Here is a 24146-nt window from a genome sequence, read left to right on the forward strand (position 1 = left end):
GTGTCCCTGAGTCCATAGCAGACTTACATTATCTAAGTGCAGATGTTCAACTAGCAAGCACGTAAGGCTGAACAACAATTAGTGTGGTGTATGCGTTCCCAGCACCCCCGGTGGGAGTCATTTCAGTGCATTTACAAATCATCTCGCTGATCTTCAGTTACTTTCCCACATCATCCTTGCTATCCAGACAGCTAGCAATCCTTCCGCAACAACCTTCAATAAGCAGGTTCCTATTTTTCCCTTGTTCATCTTACTAAGCCTGTTACGGGAAGCAGAAAGCTAACAACAGTATCAATAACTTGAACATATTGCTAAAAATGTTGGATATACAGCAGTTACTAGGAAAATACTTAGTTTGATATTTGTCCACTTAGGTTCTTCCTTCTCGTGACAAGCTTTACATGACAAAGCATAGACTTTAGCCTAGGAACTATGGGGGTATTTTCAAGAGTATATGAAAGACTTAGGCTTATAAAGTCTCCCAAAAATTACTAAAATGTGAAATTATATGCACCACATGCTTTTTAATGTTTAAGAACCTTTCCTTTACTTTCTGCTCCTACATCCGACAGTGTAGAGAGTCACAGGTCTAGGTAAGCGCTTCCATCTTAATTCTGCCTTCTGGAAACACAGGAGATAGCTGAGGTAATAAAGCCAAAGCCTTGTTAAAATTAATTTTAGAGGCTATCCTTCCCTCACTCATGTCACTAGACACATATTTAAAATACGAAAGTTATGTGACAATGGTAGGTACCCCCCACTAGGAGTTTTCTGAAATATTAACATACGACTGAACCCTGAATGCGTTTTCATCAATGAAAATCCTTTCTGCCACAAAGGCAGTATGTGGCTCTGTTTTAGGTCTATTACCATACACATATCATAGCAAAAATACCTGTTACGCTTTTAAACCTCATGTAAAAACAAACCATTAAAAAAAGCAATCAAAAAAATAACCAGAGCAACATAGAAAGATGTTCTAGAAAGACCACCTTTTGGATGATTTACACAGAGAAGCGTCCAGTTCTGAAAGATGCAAAGAATTCTGTCAGTCATCTTTGGGGGATCTTTTTTTGTTGTTGTTGGGGTTTTTTTTGTTTGTTTATTTTTTTAAAAGAGTCTTTAAGAAGTCTTTTCCAGACACAGGCTGTATAGGAGGTGAGACTGGAGACACTGAAAGAGCAGACAAGCATAAATTACGCATACACAAGAGGAAAAAAGTTTAGAACTAGTGACAGAACTAATAAAGGAAGAGCATCATGGCTGACACTATCAGGGATGAACGGAACCAAGAGATATCTAAAGAGAGAAACTTTTGAGATAGTGCAGAGAAAATGATAGCACATGTTGCACAATATGCAAGTTGGGAAAAAATAACGGAAGATGAGTTTGACTACAAGTAATGAGAAAGAAAATATTTGGCTAAAGTTGTATATATAATCCTAATATTCCAAAGATCTGAAGGTATTTTTCTTTCTTAGTTCCTCTTCCACAAATTATCTGACACAAGGCATCATGAAAGAAAAAAGCCTCGCCGTTTCCTGTATTTTTCATTTAAAACTTTAAATACTAGAAATCATATGATGAAGACTAATATTACCAAATTGCCTCACATATATTAGGTCACAAAGCCCATTCTACATTGATGTTCTGGAGAAAAGGACTAATTGTTGGCAACTGATATAAGGCATTTTCTTTGATTAACAAGAGCTTAACTGCCACACAGTGTCTTTCAAGTTATCGGAATCAACACAAACATTGTTTATTTTTATTCATTTCGGTCAGTGGAACAGCAGGACGTATATTACATAGCTCAGTCACAATTTGTTGGTATGCATTTAAGACCACGCATACTGTCTTAAAACTGTTTAATTGTCTGTTTAATTGTCAGGTGTAGATTTCATAGAATTGTCAATAAGATTTTTGTCAGGTGTTTCATAATGATACCAAGGTCCATCTCCCCTGTGTCTCATCAGTCTGCGTGCCTCCAATTCCATCAGCCTAAAAAAAGAGCAACGGACACAATCAACATGAAGTTTATTAGTTTTGATTGTACATATATCAATGTTTAACATCAGGGCATTACTGACAACAGCAATGAGTTTAGCATCTATGGTTTAAAAATACTACTGAAACAGGCAATACCAAAATATGAAGGGTTCAACTAAAACATGAGCTATTACATCCTTCTATTTCAATTTTTTTCAGCAAGTCATCTCACTAAAGGGTAATAAAAATACTTGCAGGAGTTCTGTCACAGGTTCTTGCTTAGTAAGGGGCTAGACTTGATACAGCTTTCAACTAAAAATAAACAGGAGCAAAAAAATCGAAAGTAAATATGATGGTAGAAAGAACTATGCTGTCTTGGTCCCAATAGCAACAGTTAGTGGAACACAGACTGTCTTCTACCGCCACAGTTTCCTCTGTGTAGAATAAATCAGTACAACACTGTGGTTGCTGCCCACAAAATTTTCAACAGCAACAAGGAACATGACCGGTCCCGTCAACTGCCGTTCAGCTACTCAATTAAGCTACGAGCATTAGCAGAGGCAGAAAGAGCTGTCTGTTTCCTGCCTTGCGAAGAGAGAGCTAAAGATACCTTTATAGATATGAACTGTTTTGAAGAGACGCTGTTGATTTACAAGACTGCCTTTGGATCCTTGCAGTTCTGGTAATCTTAATACTGAGAAGGCAGGGCAGGTACCACAACCAGCCAGTGCAGCGAGGACTCGGGGTCAAGTGATGCAGGAATAAGCATGTTATGTCAGCATCCAACTCAGTATGTTAATCAAAATAAAAGAGTCAACTACAGCACGTATTAGTGTTTTAAAACCCTCAATTACGTAACATACCTCATCTCAGTTTTCTTCGCTTCAACATCAAGCAAAGCCATTTCTTTCTCATAGTTCTTTTCAGGGGGGTCAAGGAAGTAACGAGCTATCCAGCGACTTATAGGGTGCTGGAAAATGTAAAAGCAAAGATTATTCATACAATTTCCACACAGAAATGTCATCATAACTGAATCGTGTTGCATGTTCCCAGTCCTGAAAATATGTCATCAACACTATGGATGCTGCCATTCAAATGATAATAGTAAAGTTAAAAACACGCTCAACTATTTGTAAGATCTGAACCCTAAAAAGCTGTATTTCTTTTACCATTTTTAATGCCAAGATAAACCCGTAAACAACTATTCTATAGGAAAATCAAAAGTTAATGGAAGACATGTGATGTATTTTCTTTCTGTTGAAGTAAAGTTCCTTAAACTGCCACTCTAATCACAGAAATGGACTCCAAAGCTCTTACAGTAATCAGTAACATTTTAAAGTTTTGCTTCCACATAGAAGTCATTTTTACTAGAAGCAAGAGTCTAAATGAGTTGAAACAATCGTAATAGTATTGCTGAATTCAGTTAATTCCTATCAAAACCAAAAAAGTGCTTGCAGCAATAAGCCAGGGACTAATTTTAGGAAAATAAAATTAAATTAAAAAAGTGTAACCTTGAGTTTCTGACTATAAAAATCTTCAATTCTAGATATAAAAGCATGCGTGATGTTGGACTTCAAAACAATGCTAGCAAACAAAAGAAAGTATTGTCACTTTAAACTCCAGTATCTTCAGATGTTGTAGTTCCAGAGCAAGAAACAAAAGACAAAACAAGGACTGCATGCTAAGAATAAAGAGAACAGAAGACTGTTCTTACTGTTTAGGAATATTATAAAAGAATTCTTGGCATATAGCTTCAGCAGTTCACTTGCATAAGGTTACAGATCATTCCCATCTACTTGTGTCAATGAACAGATTTCCTACAGCAACATGTACGTTCCATAAAGCTGAAAAAAAACAAGTTTCCCAAAATCATAATTGCACAATTCAAGTTCTACTACACTGATACCCAATGTGGTCATCCTCGTTATCGTACTCCCCAGAGCACCATCAAGAGGAAGGCTATCCATAACATGCCACCCTCTCACATGTTACACTCACTTTGTAGTACTCCCAGTAGTCTGGAATATAACCTTCGGGAATCTCTGCAAGTTCAGCTTCACCTGACAAGGAAAGGAAGGGAGGGACATTTAAAAAAAAACACTAATACTTGAATTAAGTACCTTAGATTTGTTCTGCCTTTCACATTAGGAAAAGATCATTAAAAGATCATTATTTCACATAGAGAGTACTTAATCCCTCAATCTGAGCCCAATTCAGAAAAATTGGACTTGTAATTTTTCCAGACATTTCCCTCGATGCTGCCCGTATCTAGCTCATAGACTTTAAACCACACAACAAAAGGGTGAAATTAGCAGCTATACAGAACAAATACCTAAGTCCACAGAAATGCCCTTTAAAGTATATAAGCTGAAAGTATGGATTTTTTTTCCTAATTTCTCTATTAAATTCATTCTGTATTATTACAGCAGTAGATTTAAAGCACGTATTGCCAAGCAGAATTTTGGCTTTTTTGAGAGATAAAAAGCTACAGTTGCAGTGTATGCAGCCTTCTTAAAGACACAAAACAAGGTCATACAAACTCCTCATTTGAATACAGGAGTACTGTTCACTAAACCTCACAGGTGTTTCAAAGACTGTCAAAAGATGGAATTTTCCTGTTTTTAAAAATGTGGAAAGCTTTTTTTAAAAAAAGCAACAACTACAGAAAAATAAAAATACAGGGAACATCTTCTATGTACTTATACAATATTGTCACAACTGTTAGGTCTATGTCATGGTCTTCCACAGAGCAAGCCCTAAAAGATCTCTCTTTTCTACCCAGCATACTTAGCTTCCGTTTAGTAATTTGGGCTGCGTACTTAGCTTAGCCATGACAGAACACTCACCAATGAAGATGTTGACGTATGTTATGAATAGTGCCACTGGTATTCCCGTCAGAAATACATAGAATCTCTGTCCAGGGGATAAAAAGAAAAAAGAAACGGTATGGGAAACTCAGCCTGACAAAATTTAGATGAAGTCAGTCTGAAAATGACGAACAGCCAATTATTCTCAGGTTTGCATTCATAGGATAGGGGTTTGGATGTAAAGACATATTGCTGCTTAAAATGAGTTAATTAACAAAGCAGGATACAGAAACAGCGCTGCTGTGTCAGTCCATAAGCCTATTTAGAGCTTTCCATGAGCTTTCAATCTCCGGAGAGGTCAGTCTCTGCAGAGGCAGACAGTAATGCCATCACTGAACGCTGGCTCAGCACCTTGCGATGACCGGCTCCAGCATTTAACTGGAATGAGGCACTAACACCGCTGCAATATAATCCAGCATAAATACAACTGCTGCTGGCTTTGGTGACTGCAGAAGACAGATAAAGGAAGCCTGATCGCACGAAGGGAATTGTATCAGGCTGGCTGTTACCCATCATAATCGGCCTTATCCGAAACCTGGCTTTTTAGGGGTCGAACGCAGGTCAGGCTTCCCAAGTCTAATCTCTGGTATTAGCGGTTTAAATAACTGAAGGCAAAAACCCTGCAGAAGAGTAACCTAATACATTTTTAAAAAGAGGGTGGAGTGGAAAGCATTTGTAGGTTACACATATATGAACACAGATACATGATTTAAGAATGCTACCGCAACGTTAATTTAAGCACCCATCACAATCTTCACCATTTCGCTGATCTTGGATCTTTTTACTTCACCTGGCCCTGATTTTACAACACATGACAAAAAAAATTCTTTAGGAGAGGGCTGGAAATTCTTATTTATGTGAATATTTATGTGAATAGAATCTAAACCACGTTTTAGATGCTGTCACATAAACAATAGAGAAAATTATATTTCAGATGCTCTCACACCATTTGCAAGGGATGTGTTATACTGAATGTAATAAATTTGTTTTTAACTCACCAACAAGTTCAGAAATCGAGTATCATAAAAACTCGTGGCCTTGATAATAAACATTCTCTTCCCGTGGCCGCTGCTATGTCGTACAGGAGCTGAAAATTGAACCAAAGTATTATGGTTTTTTTCTCCCTTTGGTGATTGTGCCAGGAGAAGGTCAGCAACACACGTGAAAAAAACCAAACAAACCAGCATGCGGCTGAGGAGCGGCGAGCTGGTTTTCCAGAGGATATCAATGTTCCTAAAAGCCTGCCTGATTTACTATTCTCCTAGAACAAACCTATTTTTCTTCTACATATGGACGTATATCTATTTCTACCTGTAAGTCCCCACAAATAAATGACAGAATGTCATTATACAGGGCCAAGCAAATTCACAAATTAGTATGTTAGGAAGCTTGGCCGCCCGCCAATTCCCATCCACCATCTACCCAAGAACTGCAACTTCTCAGAGAAATGGGAGATACGCGCTGCACCCCCCGAGGCGAGCGTCCCTCAGCCGGGCCCCCCCTCTCCTCAGCCGGAACACCCGCTCTCCTCAGCCGGGTCCCTCTCCTCAGCCGGGTCCCTCTCCTCAGCCGGGTCCCTCTCCTCAGCCGGGCCCGCTCCTCCGCTCCCCAAGGTCACCTCGCCCCGGGCACACCCGCTCTCCCCTCATTCCCGCCGCCGCTGAGGCCCTACCGACGGTGCCGGGGAGGCGGGCGGCCCCGGCGAGCCAGGGGAGGCGAAAGCCGCCCGCCGCGCCGCTTGCCGCCCGCCGCGCTCCCCAGGCAGCCGCTGCCCGCAGCAGCAGGCTCATGGCCGCCATCGCTGGAACTGGCAGGGGGGCGGAGCCGGCGGCGCCACTCTGCGCGGCGGGGTGAAGCTAGGCGGCCGCCATCTTGGAAAAGGGCAGACCCTCAGCGCTCCTTCCGGCGCCGGGCATTGTGGGAGGCGCGGCAATGGCGGCCGCCGTGGCGATGGCCGCCCTGTGCCGGCGCCTCACGGGCGCCCTGCGGCTGGGCTCGGCGGCTGCCGGCCTCCGCGGGTGGGCAGCGGCGCGGGGAGGCCGGGGCGCGGGATGCGGCGAGTTGCGGCCCGTCGCGGGGTCCCGGGGGGAGGAGAGCCGCCCGTAGCGGCCTTGCCCCCGCCGTAGCCGGCTGTCGGGGCCTCGGTCGCGGGGTGGTTTATGCTCCGAGGCACCGCGTAAACGCGGTGTGAGGCGTCTGCTGCGCATCGCCAGTCTGCGGTCGTTGTGCTTCAGCGTGAGGGTTCTTCCTGCTTATACCGTGTATTTTCTGCTTTTGCTATTTATAAGTCAGTGTAGGAGGATGTATTCTTCTCCAGTGTAGCTCAATCTTATTCTTTTTTTTTAATTTTCAAACTTTTTTATCCCTGATTATAGACAAATGATAGAGGGTAAAGGAGAAAACACTTAAATGACATTTTTATGAAGAGGTGAAATCGCATCTTTAGCCCCTAGACAGTGGTATTCACCTGTCTGTAGGACCTTTATGTGCCTTTATGAATGAAAGAAATACTCTCATTTAGCCGAATATTTTTTCTTTGATATCTGATTCCCCATTAATTTTTATGCAGATTGACGCAGAACCTCTTCCACAAGAACCTTACAAAAGCTGAGCCGCTCCACCAGCTGAAGTTTCTGCACACTACTCTGTCTCGGAAAGGTCTGGAGGAGTTTTTTGATGATCCGAGAAACTGGGGAGAAAAAACAGTAAAGTCTGGTGAGTTATATTTAGCATTTCTGATAGTGATTTTTGAGCTGAAATCTGACGTACTCTTTTCCATTATAGAAAGTATTCATAGCTACATAAAACCTTTTTTTATATGTACATACATGTGCTTGTGCTTTTTATGCCTGTCAGTTTTATTTTTTCTGTGTGTTCTGTGTTTATGAAAGTAAATAGCTATTATGCAGCAAAATATTTTGCTATAAATCTTCTGCTTTGCTCTTAAATGAGAGTGTATCACAAATGTCATTTGATGAAATATACAGTACCATGGAAGAAAAATGTTCCGATGTAAAGATTCATCTTACAGCTTTCGCTGTGTTTAGCCTTTTACAAACAAATAAACAGTAGGCGTCATTGCCTTTTTAATGTATTTGTATATTTAAAGCAAAGCTGAATATCTACAAGGATAGTTTTCCAAGCGGCAGTATTTTTTAGAAAAGTGATCCTTGGTCTGTTGAGTCAGCTGAGCCTGCTGCTAGAGGCACTTTTTTTTTTTTTCAGAATAAGCAAACTTTGCTCTGTTAAATTGATTATTTTTTGCTGGTTTTATTACAGGGGATGCATGGAATATAAAGCAGCTAAGGGGCAAGAGTAGTGAAGACTTGCACAAACTTTGGTAAGTAAGTTTTAATGAACTCTCTTCTTTCAAAGCAGCTCTGCATGCTTAATTAAAATGTGGCTAGTGAACTGAATAGCCAGGAAACTTAGTGTGCCATGCAGTTCTGCACACTTTAGCCCGCTTTGGGCTTGGAGCAGCCCGAGTTGTGGTACTGCTCAGAATACGAAAGCTGTACTCAGGGGGTTGTGTGATAGTTGTGTCCAGTAGAAAGGGCTCACGTTTGGTAGGAGGAGGCTGAGTTTGAGCCCTTTGGGGGTGTTTAAACTCCAGGACAGACTGGCTTGTAAGGGACCTCTAAATTAGAGGTCTCTAAATGAGATCAGATTGCTCAAGTGTGCATCCATCCTGATTTTGAAAGTCTTTGAGGATGGAGATTGCATCACTACTCTGGGCAACCCGTGCCAGGGCTAAATGAGTACTTCAGTATTACTGTGAATAGTTTTGTCCTTGCTGTATCTTGTCCTTTTGCTGTGCACCTGTAAGAAGAGCCTGGCTCTGTCAGGTAGCAGAAGACTACCTGGTGTTAACCTCTTCCCTCCTTAGCCTTCGTTATTCCAGGTTAAGTACATCTGTCTCCCTCAGCCTCTCCTTGTGCGTCTTGTACACCAGCCCTCCCCTGCCCACCTCTGCTGGGCTTTCTCCAGTATTTTTCAGTATTTTTTTGCTTTTTTATGTGAAGCCAGTGGGTATAGGATATGGGACTATAGGTTGGATAACTCTGCTCTATCCAGCAGGGGAGTGAGTGAATAATTGCCAATGCATCTAGAACTTACTTTTGAAGTACTGTGCTTTCTGATCTAGGTATGTCCTACTGAAGGAAAAAAACATGCTTTTAACTTTAGAGCAAGAATCAAAACGACAACACAGGCCTATGCCAAGTCCAGAACGATTAGAAAAGGTAACTTTTTCATACTAGCTAAAAACATAACTCTTAAGTAAAATTGCTGAGTGAAAGCTGAAGTGTTTGTAAACTTGTTAAAGACCATTTTTAAAATTATTTCCCCGATATTAGTGTAAACACAAACACTGTGCTCAAGCAATATAGTGGGAAAGAACTCTCCACCTGCTATATGTTAAGAAATATTTTGCTATCTTCATGCTGTGAAACGGCACTAGAGGATCTCTAGAAACTTCCTGATAAACCTTCTCAAACTTTTTTTCTTTTCTCTCTTAACTGTTGCCAGCTTCTTGCCTGACACTGTCTTCTCCAAACTTGTGTCCTTTGGGTCTTTGCTGTCCTCACTTTTGTCATCCCCTACTTCTTTTGCATTATTGTGATTCTACCGCTAATTTATTAAATTCTTTCCTCGGTATGATTGAAAACTTCGTTTACTTATAAATCAACTGCCCTCTCTACACTTATGTCTCACAGGTGGAAATCTACATCTTCACGTCCAGTTAAATAATCCAGCTGTTTGACAGGAGAGATTCTTGGATAATTTGGGAAAAGTCTGACCTTTACATTTTCCCCCTGAATTTCTTTGTATCATTAATCATTTAACTGCTATTTGCCATCACATGCATCTGCAGCTGCATTATGATCTCTGTATTTTGTGTCAGACATGAATTTATTTGGTCTCCTACTCCTGTCGTTTCATCACTGTACTGAACAGTATTTTCTGCTTGGTCCCACCTACACATCCATATTCAGCAACTACAAATCACGGAAGAACTTGTTTTGGGAGGGAACTGAAGCAGGTGGTCCCAACACTTCAAAAAGTCAAATCTTACTAATCGCCTGTTTGGTTTTGGCTGAAGCAAAAGAAAAGTAAAATGAAGCACCAGTTAAATACTATGATCGCACAGAGGCAAAATGCAGCAATCTGCTTATTAAAATTAGCTCTAGTAGCTTCTCAAAGTGTTTAATGTGTTGCCATACATAGTGTGTGTTACAGTAATATTATGAGACAAACCTGACTAAAAACCTTCAACGCTAATGTCATACTTTGGTCAAGGCAGCTTCCTGATCGATCAACGGGCATCGCTGAGGCTGTGACCAGGCTCCAAAGTGAACACTAGAACAACAAACAGCCATTACAAACCATCTGACAGAAATACATACAGTGTATCTTCTGTTTCCTTCCCGCCCCTGCTCCGAGCTTTCTGTCCTTCTGGCATCAGCATTAGATGCAGCTCATTTGAGATCTCTTAGATTGTCAGTGTTGTTTTTTTGGCTCATCCTAAAACTATTTCCTATTTCCAGGTACAAAAATCTATGAAAAATATAGACTTGGTTGTCAGAGAAAGAGAAATTGCTTTAAGGCTTTTACAAACCGGCCATGAAAAACCAGTACCTGGCGAGTGGAGACATGACTTCTTAGGACGCACCTACTGGTATGAAAAAGAGAGTGTTTGTTTCATACATGTGAATTTTTCTTGTGGTGTCCCTCTTTACCAAAAAATCCTTATCTAATCAAGAAAGGATGCATATTCTGTATAGAAAGAAACACGTTTTCTGGTCAGCATTCAGGTTCTTCTTGAGTTTTGGATGGCTTAGTTTTTTTTAACGTGGTTATAACTGTTGCTAAATAATCCAGTGGCAAACTTGACCAGTAATTATAACAAAACTAGTTCCATGTAACTAATATGATTTCTGTACTAGGACATGTCTGTTACTATAGCTATTCTGTAACGCATGAATGAACCAGGGAGTACTGTTCAAGTTGAACCATCTGGACTTCCCTAGTTATAATGCAAAACATATTGGGGGACAACTACCCAAAGTATTGGTTGTGGCCAGATAAACATCTGCTGGAATTCCCTGCTAGTCTTTGCAGATATTGAACTTAAAAGCATCTACCTTTAGAATTACTTATTGTCCAGATACTTTCAATAATCTGTAGTTTCAGGTGACGATGCTGAAGGCTCTGGCAGGACCTGCTATTTCATTAACCAGTATTTTACCCTCATCATACTGGCATTTGAAGCACTAATTACAGTATTCAGCTCTGCAATAACAGTGTAGACAACACAAGGTCACACACTATTATAATGGTGAATATTCAGTTGTTATCCACTTATTTACCCATTAAATGTAGATCAGCAGAGTACTAAATGCACTAACCAGTAGACTTACGTCTCTAGGGTAAGGCTTCTGTACACCTCTTTTTGCATGGAAACGTTGTTCCCAAAGAAGGGTTTGCTCGTACATTTGGAAGTCCAGTCCCCACTTTAAGCAGGAGGAAAGGGGCAGGTGACGCAAAATGGTCTGTAAGCACAGGCAGAAACTGCCACACGCACAGTAGTAGGTCTGACACAGTCTGGATGCACTGGAGTCTGTAGGTAAGTCTGCACAAACCATCTGTGCAACCCATATGCAAGAGAAACCCCAAGCAGAAATAATAAAGTCTATATTTAGAGGGAAAGACTTATGTTCAGGCAGATTTGCACTTGACATGACACTCCAACATTGGCATTTAAAAGAAAATTGCAGTAGAAATAAAACTTTACACACAGCTTGTTGACATCAGCTTTTGAACATTTTGTTACGAAGGAGTAACTTTAAAATATAAATGCAAAGAATCTTTATCTATACTGGGCCCTCTCTCCAAACATCTACCGTTTTTAAAGCAAGACCACTTTCTACGGAAAGACGCCGAGTGATGTACGAGGTGGAGTTACAAACTAAGCCAGCAACAGAGCCAGAAGTAAATACCCACATACAAATTCTGTGATCTACCCGTCAGACCGCTTTATTACCCTACTGTAACTGGTAGAATCTACGAATGAAGACAAAAAAGCGTACGTTCTATAATCACTTTTATCTATCTTTAACAGGTACTCGTACAAGGAATGGCCAATACCATGGTACTTGAACAAAAAATACAAAAAGAGGAAATTCTATTACTTACCTCATGTGAATCACTTCATCAGGTAAAAAGACTTTTTTGACGTTGCAAGTTACTTTCTGATCTGTTCTTCAGTCCTCCTTACTCCGCTTTGCAAGGTAAAAATAGTAGCAATCTTGTTTTTACAGCTAGTAGACTGAAAACAAAGCTTTTTAAAGTTACAGCTTGCTCTGTTTCTTCTTTTGCTCTTCCCATCTTAGTTATTAAAAGATTTGGTTATCTCTGAAGTTGTACTGTAAACGTAACTTTACATGCAGACTACCCGAGATCCTCCCAGAGGTTGAATTTTTGTAGAATTCAAAAGCAAAAAAAAAAGTTTGCTTTGCAGGCACTTTTGCATATTGCAAGCAAATTAATACTGAAGTTGTTAATCACTGGGAGCCTCTATTTGACTAGGGGGTGAACTCATTAAGGTTGTTACAAGCTATCTGGAAATTAACCGCACTGACTTTATTTCAGGCTCAGACTTGAAAAGTCTTTATGTAGAAGGGCAAGGCGGAAAAACCTAGAGAAGACGAGGCAGAAGGTCTTGGAAAGGAAGTTCCCTCACCTTGCTGTGAAGTCTCAGAGTCAGTAACATGCTGGAAGAGTGCTGAAGCAATTGCTCGAGTATCTTTGTGACTGGAACATGAAACAAGTCCTGAAACCAGCGAACAACTTGACTGAGCATTCCTGAGTCTCCATCTTTTTTCTTTTTTAAAACCACATTTGACCTAAATTAAACTTGTGATCTGGAATTACAAAGCAGCTTTGGTGCATAACTCAAATTAATCCTAACAATTGTTTCTAAAAACATTTGAGAATTGACATATTAATCAGCTATTGTAAGAGACGTACATCATTAATATGAAAAGCAGCAGCTGACTGCCAGATGAAAGTATAAAGTGTAGGGATAATATTTACCTGCTGTGGTTTACAGGTGTGCATTAAAACCAGATAGGATGATGAGAGCCTCAGAAGTTCACGTACTAGCCGTTGTTTCCCTGATCATCTGAGTTACTGGTACATCACCTAAGTTACCTGTGCTTTCTGCATAAAAACATGGGAAAATATGCTCTTCAGTCTGCTAAAAGGAACTGGTGTATTAGAAAGGATGAAATATTTAGCATGTGAACTTTTAACAATGCCGTCTTTATACCTACATTCCTAGGTATAAATTCAAATTTTGTGCAGTGCTTTTTTACAGTGTGCAAAATGTTTGAAGGAAGACTGGTAATAGTTTTCTATGAAATTGAAGTAGAAAGGTACTGCTACTGCTTTCACTTGATGGTAAACACCTACTTCATGAAAGCTTTTAACCTTCAGATGAGGTTGTGTAGAAACTTAGAATAAAGTCACAAATACTGGTTTTTCAGGAAGTAAACGTGCTACAATATAATCTGGTAAAACACTGGAAGCTCCAAGGGAACCAAAACTGTAGGAGATAGGTATGTCTTATCTCCATCATCTTGACCTTCAGTTACTCCTCTGCATCACGCAAAATACCCACTTCTTACACAGAAACTCTTTACAGTGGTGAGAAAACCCCAGAAAGCGTTTTGCTCTCCATATGGTGCTAGAACATTCACAGATACTACCAGCGTACTGCAATTCTTTTAAGATACACAGAAGATAAGAGTTGATTAGACATAATGAAACACAAGCACATGTCACAGAAGGAAAGCTTAAAATTCATAGTCTCAACCAAAAGAAAACCAAAAAAAGCCTACTTTATATCTTCACTTACAGCAACAAGCTGCCCAGTCAATCTTAGTACTTCACTGATGCCACAGTAATTTTATAAAGCATTATTCACTGCGGCGTGCTAAGATACAAGTTCAGTTGATATTCCACACTCTACCTGGATGCAAACTAGACTAAGTCTTTTTCTTCCAGGGTGACAACAGTAGCTGGTGACTTACGTCAAGTTTGCCTCATTTTGCGACAGAAATGTTGTTTGTCAATAGCTTTGAAAATCTAGAGCAAGCAACTTTGTCACAAGAGCAAACTAATGGTTACCATGATAGGACAAAGGCAGGCTGTTTTGATATATTACTTTATTGTTTGGAGGTAATGTCAAACCGTTTTCAACTAGAGGCCTCATCATTATTTACCCACGAGGTCTTTTAGGAAGGAAAAAAGTGTAGCAGTACTGTTTATATTTTATTATTTTTTTTTAAATCAGTTAAATGCTATTTGGTTTTCCACAGCTTTTAAGATAAGGAGCAAAACTTCATTGTGTCCCAATACAGAACATCACACAGCTGGAAACCGAAGTAAGCTGAACAGCAACACAGAGCTGCATCTTGACAGCCGGTTCCTGCTGAAAAAAAAATCTTCCTACTTCCTCTGACCCTGAGTGCACACTCCCCCCGCGAGACGCAGGCACTTACTGACCCTGCTGCGAGTCAGCCGAGGGAGCCGATCAGCAATAAACAAGTAGTGGCCACCCCTCTGAGCTACAGCTCCCTGGAAAATGCCAAGCCACATCCTGAGCTCTTCTATGACTACGCTCCTTGTCCTGGAGAGGTGTTTCTTAGCGTTAATTTCCCTGTCTCGAACAAGTTTTGCTTCTCACCTACATCACAAAGGCATTAAATACATTCTTAGAAATCAAGTGGAAAGCACTGATTAGTTTACTGAAATGAAATCGCTCCAGAATAGAAAATTAGCAAACCAGTGCTTAATAGAACATTCACTACATGGAATGTAACACTGTCATTAGAGAGTCAAAGTTACACTGAACTGAGTCACTTTATAGTAGATTACTAAATACAAACTTTCAATTTTTAAAACAGAAGAGTAACTTTCTCTCCAAGTACTCACATAGTTGCTCAAAATAAAAGACCAAATTTTATTTTTTTAAGAGAAAAATAAGAGCAATTTAAGGCCAAAGTACCAGCAAGGAAGACTAATATATTAAAGTAGACAACAGATTTTTAATAAATTTGCACGGGCATTTGCAAGGTTATGCCTCTACTCGCTAAACTGTAAAGCTGTTCCCAGGAAAAGATACTAGAGAAAAATAGACATTTATACAAAATTATAAAATGCTTGTTACATGAAGTATTGCTTTACAAGGGATGTAAAAATCTTTTTTCTATGATAGTACCAATTAGGTCTCTCAAAATTTCTAAGGTTTGTTAAAAATGGAACTTGAATTATGCAAAAAATCCAATATAAACTTTCTACAAAAAAGAGTCCATCCCATTCCTGAGTATGCTAAAGCTATAAAACAGAAGGAGCACGGAGCAGGCAGCAGTTTTCACAGTGAGAGGTCTAAGGACATTTTCTTTCTACACACTGTTTCCCTCCTTCTTCATATTCTTGTTTAGAAATCCACATCTGTTGAAAAGTACCCTACAAAAACAAAACAACACACACAATAAAAAAAGGTTAAGTGAAACATGATTAGCTTTTCCTAGGAGGAAAAAACTACCAAAGTCTTTACATTAAATGAGGTAAGAGGACTTGACCTGCTTAACTATTTCCTTTGAGTTTTATATCGGTAGCGATTAAACTAAAGACAGGAAGTTGCAGTACCGAAAGCTGATTTGTCTCCCTTTCCCATACTGCTAAATTAATCCCCACAAACCATTTTGTAACTCAGTAACGTATAGAATTAAGCTTGGGAATACGACGCAGAAACAGGTATGCTACTGTCATGGTGCACCATATACATGTCATTTCTAGATACCATATTTCAAGCATGCACACCTTGCCATTAAAAATGGCAAGTTATTTTTTGAATGGAAATGCTCATATTGTCTTGTTTTTTAAACAGATTCTCTTTACCTTACCAGGAGGATAGACAAGACTGTGATTGCTATGGTAGCACAAACTCTGCAATGCACACATAGGTGTAATTACATTTTTGGGTGCCAGTGTCGCTCAGTGTAGCAACATAGTAACAGAGGTTTACTAACCAAAGAAGCCAAAATCGAACCACCAATCCAAGAGCTGAACCTCCGCTCCACTGTTGTGTTGTTCGCTATCAACTTCAGGCGCATGCTCTGAACAGAAAAGAAGGTAAAATGAAAGAACAATCATACAAATTGCAGGTGCGTGATCTTTAGGGAAAAGAGAAGGACAGCACAAAGAACTTGGTGTGTATACCAACATGCGAGTGAACAAGGTCAATTTTAATAAACTTGCAATAATGCTCATCTGCCCTGTGCTTAGAATTGAAGAATAGCCATAGCAGAACAGAGCACGTGCGGCTTTTATCTTTGTCTCCCAACAAGGAGCAGCAGCAAATGTTTAAGGCTAGAAATAGGGCAGGTAGAGAGCAATAATGCTCACAGTATATATCATCATCTCTAACACTTGGCTACTTAAAACATGCACTGGGACTAAGATGTCTAACGTTGCTGAACTTCACTCCTCTGGTCCTTTTTGGACCCATTCATTCCTTTTGCTTTCAAAATGCCTTGTAGCAGTAAGATCTTTGAATTTCAGTGGGTTCCTCCTCGGCTATTATAGCAGCAGCAAGGAACTACTTTTCCTAGTTTCTCGTAACATTCATGATTTCGGAGTTGCTACAAGTAGAGCATTTTTTCTTGAATACGAATTTTCAAGAAATATCATAAGCTACATGTACTCTTGAGAACACAGGTGTAAGGTATTAATACTCTCTTTGACATCAAGTGATTTTAAAAAAATAAGTACAAGTATGTTAAACCACCAGGTTTTATCTACAAGTAGGCCGAGTTGTCCGTAGAATCCAGGAAGAACAATTCCTATGACAAAGTGACAAGACCTCAGCCAGAAAGACTGAATGTGCCTCAAGTTAGTCAGCAGCACTTCAGGAGAGGCCATCATGGGAAATAGTGACTGTTGCTGAGGGACAATTACAGAACTTAGAATCACAACCTGAAAGCAGGAACGGAGAAGTAAAATATCGAGGAAGCAGTTATAATATCTGCTGGAATTAATTTCATAGAAGAACTTGTTGAGACTTCTTTCTTTCCTTTAGAGAAGAGATTTCTATACCCCACAGAAATCTCCTCAGCTGCTGGGTCCCTAACAAAGTCAACACTATGATACACGCTTGTGTATTTATACGGCGGAAAAGCAAAATGATAAGTAACTCAATGCAGCACTTTAAAGAGTTGTTTTACCGGTGGAGTTTTCTGAGACAGCTCTCTGTTCAATCTGTCCGTGAAACTCTGTATTAGAGTGTTTCCTCCTGCTACAATCACGCTGCCATAGAGGCCCTAAAAAGAGAATAAGTAACCTACAATGTTAACTCTGAAATCATTCTGAAAACAACTGTTTCACAGAACAGAGAGGAATGGCACTCAAGGACATATAATCGAGAGCAATAATACATACATCACTTGGTGCTAACAGTATTACCTCTCACAATCCAATTAGGTTTTTAATCACTTGAAAAATATTTGAAGGCAGCTTAATATTAAACTACGTAAGAAAGACAGAAGCTATGGGATTAATGATTCTAAATGATTTCACAGAATATTTTCTACTGTAGAGAACCCTACACCTACAGATACCTCCAGTATCCGAACTGTTGGTTTCCTTACAGATGGATGTTCCAACCACAAAGGAAAACCCCACAGCACTGCAACAGTTTTCAGTCTCACTAATGCTGCAGTTGGTGAACACAACTCATGGCCTGGCCTACTCAGCCAACCTGAGACGCCACGGAAGAGGAAAAATTTTTGAAACAACCCCCATGCAGTCCGTATCAAACTTGAATATTTTCAAATTGACACCTGAGAAAGTTAGAACATAGTTTTAAAAAGAAAGGTCTTCTTTTAAACCTCTTCTCTTCCTTCTATTCTCTACTTTCTAGACATAACCAATCATACGTAACTTTTGTCTATCTGCCACACACAAAAATCTGAAGATAACACTCAAAGTTATGAGCATAAAATGCTCATTTGAAGCCAATCCAATGCACGTTATGCAGTGCCAGCCACAAAATCTAGACATTAGCTATTTATATACAGGTAGAAACACTGATTAAGAGTAAAAAATCCTGATTTAGCATTTTGTAAGACAAAACAGTAATTCTACGTGTTTCTCTATACAAATATGTAGTACTTAGAGAATTATTCTAATGTGTTTATCATCATCCTAGGAAATCCACATTTCTTCAACAACAGTGTTCTAGTCCCAAAAAATCCTATCAGCACAAAAATATCTATGCCTTAAAATAAAACATGTCTGACTAACACTTACCGGCCTGATGTCTATATCACACATTCCAACGCTTGTTGTGACAACGTGGCTCACACCCAACATCGTGTTACCAGATAAACCCTAGAATTAAAATTAGTAATCTACATATCATTGCTTCAAAAGAGAAAGGCATGCAGAAGCCCTGAATGAGTTGAATATACAAATATTACTAGAGGGAGCTAAGCATTTTTTAGGGAAGGAAAAAAAAAAAAATCCTATTTACCCATTCAGCGCATCACCACCCATTTTGAACTACATTTTGTTCTTTGCTAGCCCAACCCAAAACCAACACAGGCAAATTGTACCCCCAGGAGAACCACAGAGCGTAAATACACACATACAAATCACAAAATTAAGAACATCCTACAAAAGGAAGTAATGCAATAATCTAGTAATTTAAAGCCTTACAATTACTACATATCACAGTTATTTTACCTTTACATTAGAAGGATCAAACAATCCCTCTGGAATTTTTAGACGCTCAGCACCAAAGTCACAGTTATAACCGTTGGGGAACTCGTAATGAACGGTTGGCATCTGTGCTGCTACCCTGGAGCATTCGTCAGAAAGTAACACATTAAAGCAACACAACGTAAACAGGATGTTAAGCTATCTAAGTAGCATTATAAACCAAAGTTTCAACTGGAATATTGAGATACATATGACTTACACTTTTGATATTTATTATTATCTCATGCATCTTGGAATTAAATAAAATAACCTACCACCTGTATGTACACTGTATTTCTACTTTCAGAAATAAACAGATTTTATCTAGAAACTTCTTCTGTAATAAACCCAGCTAACAGCAATAACAGGCAAAGCACCCCACGCACAACTGATAATCAATTTTACAAGAAGAAAAACAGAGTGACGTACTGTTCATCATAGGTTGAATCTGATACTTGGAGGACAGAAGCTTGAAAGTCCTGAATGACACACTATGGAGTGAAGAATAACATGGTTATATCAATTTCAGTCTTGAGTTTGAAAGACTTTTTAAAATTGATACTGATTTTTTTTTTTTTAAAGACTTTCTAGTTCTTCAAGAGGAAAACCTGATATACTTGCAACCAAAACCTCTTTATGAGATGCCTAGGGAAGTTTGAGAGTGGGAGAAACGACCTACTTACATTACACATGTAGTTGTGCCAAGACCTAGTGACCTGGGGTAACTTCTCTTTTCTCTTCCAGTTTGCTGGCGACCCCTCACGAACTGCCTCCTGAGATCGGAGGAAACATGACCAACAGTTAACCATTCAAGCTTCTCCCCAAGCACGCACTACTAAATAAAGTTCCTTTCCCACCTTTGAAGCAATCATATATGGAGGAATTATTTCGATGTTCATCTCTTGAAACAATTCCCGGCACTGCATAGTAATAAAGTCTCCTGCAAGCGGTGATTTTACAATACCTAAAAGTCAAAAAAAACCAACCCCAAACTAGAGAAAGAGAAACAAAAAAACAAATACCACCCCCCAGCCTAGAAAGCACTGAAATAATGAATAAATTCTCCCAACAAACTATTTGTCAGTGAACACCATTAGGGTTTGTTTTGTTTTGGTTTTTTTCCATATTTAAGGTGATAGAGTTTTGTTGTTTTTAAATCTGTGTAAAAGCAGAAAGAAAGCCAACTTGACCTTGATACTGCAATGCTGTTATCCATGAAAATTTTTACCTTGCTGAAGTACATATCCATCATGCACTGGAATAGCAGTGGTGTGTGTTGCTCCGCTATCCAAAATGAGACCTGTAGATCTCCCATTAGCAAAACTAGCCACAATGATTAAGGAAAATATTGTAATTTTCACCTTAGGAAAAAAATATTGCCATACAATTAAGAGCATAATGAGGAATGAAGACCCTGATGTGTTTTTCATTGGCTCTACAAAAGGATTTGCCATTTTCAAGTGCAAATCATCTTTCTATGAAGCGCACCACCTCAAAGAGAGAATGGCATTTAACTTCTGTCTGTGAACCAACTTGAGCTTTGGACATACAAAGGTGAGACTTCAAGTCAATACGATGCAGCAAGCTCTAAGTGTATGCAATTAATTTAGACTCTGAAGCTGAAACATGTTATTACTTTAAAATAATTCCAAATATTCATCTTAAGGCTATGGGAACTTCAAGCTCTAATTACTGTATTTAGTAGTCTGGACAAACACCATTTCAAGTCTGTAATATTCTTACCCATGGTATACAATGGGGGGGGAAAAAAAATAAAATAAAAGAGAGACATCATCTTCAAGGAAAACAGTCGCATCAGGAGAATTTCACAACTGAGCTCTAAAGCTCAGAAACAGCCCTAAAGTTCAGAAACAGAATTTGTTTACTTCATCCTTAGATGTTTACGGAAAAATTAATTTCAGAGAAGTTAGACATGCTGTTTAACTAGGAATTACCTAGAATAAGTTTACTGTAATTTCTGGGAGGTAGTGGGGGAAGCAGTGAAACATTCCAAAGGATACGCTGTTAGGACAGCTGTTTTGCACAAGAAAAAAGCAGGGATGTTGTAGTGTTCAAACATCAGTTCAGTCAGTTTTTCACGCTTTGCTCTAGTATTCCACTAGAAGAAAAAAAATAAGCCAAACCACAAATAAGTGACCAAGAGCAAGATATGTTTATATTAGAACACACTAAGAGAATGCTAACACATTAAAGAAGTAATTAGAATTATTATACCCATGGTTTCAAATCATATTAAAATTCTATAGAGACAGATTTCTAGTAACTTACTTCTTTAGAACCTTTTTTATTCCAATTCTACTACAATACATTAATGCTTATCCATCACACAGAAATAAAGAAGTATCAACTAACAAATACAGAAGGACCTCTTAAAATGAAGGGCAAAAGTGATATACTCTTTTACTGTTAAAATAGACATTTCTTTACACTTCTACAGCTCTTCCAGTATCAGCCTCTCAAAGAACTTTCTAAAACAAGTAACATGCCCATTTTACAAGGGGAAAGATACATGAAATAACTTGCCCAGTTGAAAGAAAAATAAATCCAGATTTTCCTGTTTCCAAGGTATTTTTCTACTGTTCTACTGTACTTGCAGTTAAGCCAGAATATATATATATCAAATATTCTACACATTGCTGAAAACATCAAGTTTTTTCCAAGCCAATACATTAAAGTAAGATTAGTTCTGTAAGGAGAATGCCAATGGGAACCTCTAATCAGACATCCACTGAGTCATCAAACATGAAATAACCATTGCAAATTCATCCATACTCCACAAGCTACAATTCAACACAAGGGAATAATGAAAAAGAAAATCCTTTTAATAAGATTTTATTAAAGATAGGCATAACTTTTATATGGCATGTCTACCTTTTGCATTGTGACTTTAAGATCCACCCTTCAAATGCTGAGCATTATTAAATGACAGAAACCTTGTCCACGTTTTCCCAGAAATTTGTATTCGCTCACTTCACTTACCTTACAGGGCCATTTACAGAAATGAAGACAGAAAAACCAAAACTTCTCCACTATAAATATTATTTTCCATCATGTAATATTAGTTGTAAGGCTGAACAAAACGACAGATTTTCAGTGGCATTTTATTAAGTGTAACTTAATACATAATAAGACATCCAAATATATTTTTGCTTTTATTCTAGGCAGTAAAAAGAGATTTATGTTTTCTTTAATTTTGACTCCTTTTTGATAAGTGAAAAACAATAGCACATTGTAAATAATTTCTAATGTAACTCATGCAAACTATTTCAAGTTGTTTTCTTTTTTAGACATGTTTCTTAAACAGATTACTTCCCAGAACCTGGCAAAGTATTTTAAAATTGTTATTTCTGCAGCTAAGTTTTAACATTCGTAACCTTCAAGCCAATGTCAGACTTGCCCAAGACTCGTGTTTGCAGAGTCAGCAAGAAGATACAGTTAAGACTTTTCAAAAGGCAAAGCTGCTTTTACTCACCGGTGCTTCGGACATAAGGACAGGATGCAAACTTGCTTCAGATTTAATATGCATCTTGTAAGTGTGATCCAAAATTGCCTGGAAACTATCCCAGTCTTCAACTGTAACAACATTGAAGCGAGCATAGTAGTTACTTCTAAGTTTTGTTCCATTTCACAAATACATAAAGGTTTTCCAATGCCTTTTTTGTTTTATTTTGAGTAGAGCTCCTTAGTCGAAAGCTGTCCTCAGCAGACATACACCTCCCTTCATAGCTTTGCAGAGTTCTCTTCTCTGTAAGCATCACGATCATAATGTTTCAAGAATTATGATGAAAGTCCACTGACTCTGTAAACCAACTATACTTCATGCAATTTGTAAATCAGGTATCCGTTCTTACGGCTTCTGTTGCCACGCATAGCATATGTTTACATGAAACCTAGGACTTTTTGCAGCCTAGCAATGCTATTTTAAAAACAGGTAGAAAAAGACAGAGCACCATACTCATTCCATTTTTTAAAGGTGAAATGGCCTCCATATTTTCCCTCGGAACTCTCAGGGCATTGGTGTCTATGTAGTAAGTCGGGCCTCCTTGTTTGCCTTTGTCACCATCTATCTCCATCAGAGTGCTGCCATTGTCCCTTTCTAGCACCACACCAATGGCTGTTGGAAAATCAACCTGTAAGGCAAAAGATAAGCAGTATATAAGAATTATTAATGTTTTGGGTGGTTTTTTGCTCATAAATTCAGAGCTTTCCTTACACAATACAGTCAGAACAGAAACGAGCATATTCTGAAAGCTCATAACTAACACACAAGACCTAAGGCACAAATTCATGTTTTATTTCTATTGAGTCACACAGATTCTCACCTTTGGGCAGTCTTCGCCTGCATAGCCCGCTCTCACTGTGTACGAGCCAATGTCAAAAACAAGAGCCCCAACTTCATCTGAAAAGATGAAGAGATAGTGAATGGTTATTACGCTCTACCACGATCGTGAACTTTTTAACTACCCCATCTGGTTTGCTCGCAAAAGAAGAAAAGCAAGTCAAAGCATCTTTTCCAAGGCAAGAAGAAACTCTATTCATACCTCCAGTTACCAGAGAGCTATTACAAGACTACAGATACGCTTTAACTAGGACACTGCAATACCTTCCTTTAGCAGAAGTAAAACGGGAATTCTAACAGAAAAGGGACAACACAGTTGCATCTAAAGATGACAAAACTTTCAGAAAGTGCTAACTTGACAGTCACCCGAATCCAGGTGAGCTCAGACCTCCCGGGGGCAATGAGAATTAGCAAGGTGGGCCTGAAAACACCAGTTCTGTCAGTGGGGGCTGCCACACCTCACCCCCGTGGGCCCCGATCCTCGCTGAGGTGCTCTGCACGCCCTCGGGAAAACCAAAGTCTGAGGCAAAACACCTGGACACCGCTCCTCACGGAAGGGTGGGCAGAAGTGCCCTGGGAGGAAACGAAACCCCACTTTCCACAGCGCGGGGGGTCTTCTGGGGCCAGCCGGCACTCGAGCGGCGCTAATTCAGCCCAAGGCCGGGGCTGAGCCAGTCTCCGGGGAGAGCCGGGAGGGACGTAAACAAGGCCTGCCGCCTCCTCTGCCTCACGCATGCTGCGGAGGAACCGGTAGGGCTGCGGGAGGGTTCTAGGAGGGTCGGGCCGCGGCCCCCCGCGCCCGGGGCCTGAGGGAGCGGCAGGAGGCGGGAAGCGCCCGCGGGAGGCTCGCACGCGCCGCCTCACGGGACGGCGCCGATCTCCACGGTCGCCGGGCGGGGGAGGGGAGGAAGGGAGGACGGGCAAGCGCGGAGCCGCCGGACTCACCTCCCCCGTACACGCCGCCGCTCATGGCTGCTGCTGGGCCCGCGCTACCCGGCCCCGCCGCCCGCCGGCTCCTCTCCTCAGCGACCCGGCAACAATAGCGCCTTCGCCCCGCTCGCCACCGGTGATCAGCCTAACCTGCAGGCTGCCGCCTTGCCGCCAAT

General features: G+C 39.9%; 3 protein-coding genes across 5 annotated transcripts; 1 reads left to right on the forward strand and 2 right to left on the reverse strand.

The window, feature by feature from the left end:
* Positions 1-1730: 1730 nt before the first annotated feature.
* On the reverse strand, positions 1731-6663 carry NDUFB5 (NADH:ubiquinone oxidoreductase subunit B5). The gene is made up of 6 exons (XM_074590333.1): positions 6529-6663; positions 5855-5943; positions 4836-4902; positions 3988-4049; positions 2853-2959; positions 1731-2001 (listed from the first exon to the last, which is right to left on the reverse strand). The coding sequence occupies exons 1-6, from the start codon at positions 6653-6655 to the stop codon at positions 1881-1883; spliced, it is 573 nt and encodes a 190-aa protein (XP_074446434.1). The 5' UTR covers positions 6656-6663; the 3' UTR covers positions 1731-1880.
* On the forward strand, positions 6424-12794 carry MRPL47 (mitochondrial ribosomal protein L47). 3 transcript variants are annotated; one of them, XM_074590331.1, is made up of 7 exons: positions 6424-6469; positions 7426-7571; positions 8136-8196; positions 9001-9097; positions 10403-10533; positions 11977-12072; positions 12507-12794. In XM_074590331.1, the coding sequence occupies exons 4-7, from the start codon at positions 9026-9028 to the stop codon at positions 12622-12624; spliced, it is 417 nt and encodes a 138-aa protein (XP_074446432.1). In that variant the 5' UTR covers positions 6424-6469; positions 7426-7571; positions 8136-8196; positions 9001-9025; the 3' UTR covers positions 12625-12794. The 3 variants fall into 3 exon arrangements, with proteins under 3 accessions (XP_074446432.1, XP_074446431.1, XP_074446433.1); XM_074590330.1 differs by lacking the exon at positions 6424-6469 and adding an exon at positions 6733-6874; XM_074590332.1 differs by lacking the exon at positions 6424-6469 and adding an exon at positions 6892-7117.
* A 2059-nt stretch (positions 12795-14853) lies between these two features.
* ACTL6A (actin like 6A) lies at positions 14854-24143 on the reverse strand. Its single transcript, XM_074590329.1, has 14 exons — positions 23986-24143; positions 23024-23100; positions 22657-22831; positions 22174-22274; positions 20702-20799; positions 19909-20003; positions 19538-19644; positions 19364-19453; positions 19110-19171; positions 18666-18780; positions 18231-18311; positions 17147-17242; positions 15953-16039; positions 14854-15386 (listed from the first exon to the last, which is right to left on the reverse strand). Exons 1-14 carry the CDS (start codon positions 24008-24010, stop codon positions 15306-15308), a joined length of 1290 nt encoding a protein of 429 aa, XP_074446430.1. The 5' UTR covers positions 24011-24143; the 3' UTR covers positions 14854-15305.
* Between the last annotated feature and the right edge of the window lie 3 nt (positions 24144-24146).

Source organism: Larus michahellis, chromosome 6 (assembly GCF_964199755.1).
Source record: "Larus michahellis chromosome 6, bLarMic1.1, whole genome shotgun sequence".
In the NCBI taxonomy this organism is placed as follows: Eukaryota; Metazoa; Chordata; class Aves; order Charadriiformes; family Laridae; genus Larus; species Larus michahellis.

Bases quoted from the DNA above. Each gene is read 5' to 3' on its own strand.
- NDUFB5 (XM_074590333.1), bottom strand. From the start codon at position 6,655: ATGGCGGCCATGAGCCTGCTGCTGCGGGCAGCGGCTGCCTGGGGAGCG. The intron at 4,050-4,835 runs GTGAGTGTTCTG...TTTCCTTGTCAG, and splicing joins ATACGTCAACATCTTCATTG to GTGAAGCTGAACTTGCAGAG. The intron at 2,960-3,987 runs GTGAGTGTAACA...TACATTTTCCAG, and splicing joins ACTACTGGGAGTACTACAAA to CACCCTATAAGTCGCTGGAT.
- ACTL6A (XM_074590329.1), bottom strand. From the start codon at position 24,010: ATGAGCGGCGGCGTGTACGGGGGAG. The intron at 22,832-23,023 runs GTGAGAATCTGT...TTTGCCTTACAG, and splicing joins CAGGCGAAGACTGCCCAAAG to GTTGATTTTCCAACAGCCAT. The intron at 20,800-22,173 runs GTGAGTAAAAGC...TTTTTCTTCTAG, and splicing joins TCCTTATGTCCGAAGCACCG to TGGAATACTAGAGCAAAGCG.
- MRPL47 (XM_074590330.1), top strand. From the start codon at position 6,789: ATGGCGGCCGCCGTGGCGATGGCCGCCCTGTGCCGGCGCCTCACGGGC. The intron at 6,875-7,425 runs GTGGGCAGCGGC...ATTTTTATGCAG, and splicing joins GCGGCTGCCGGCCTCCGCGG to ATTGACGCAGAACCTCTTCC. The intron at 9,098-10,402 runs GTAACTTTTTCA...TCCTATTTCCAG, and splicing joins GTCCAGAACGATTAGAAAAG to GTACAAAAATCTATGAAAAA.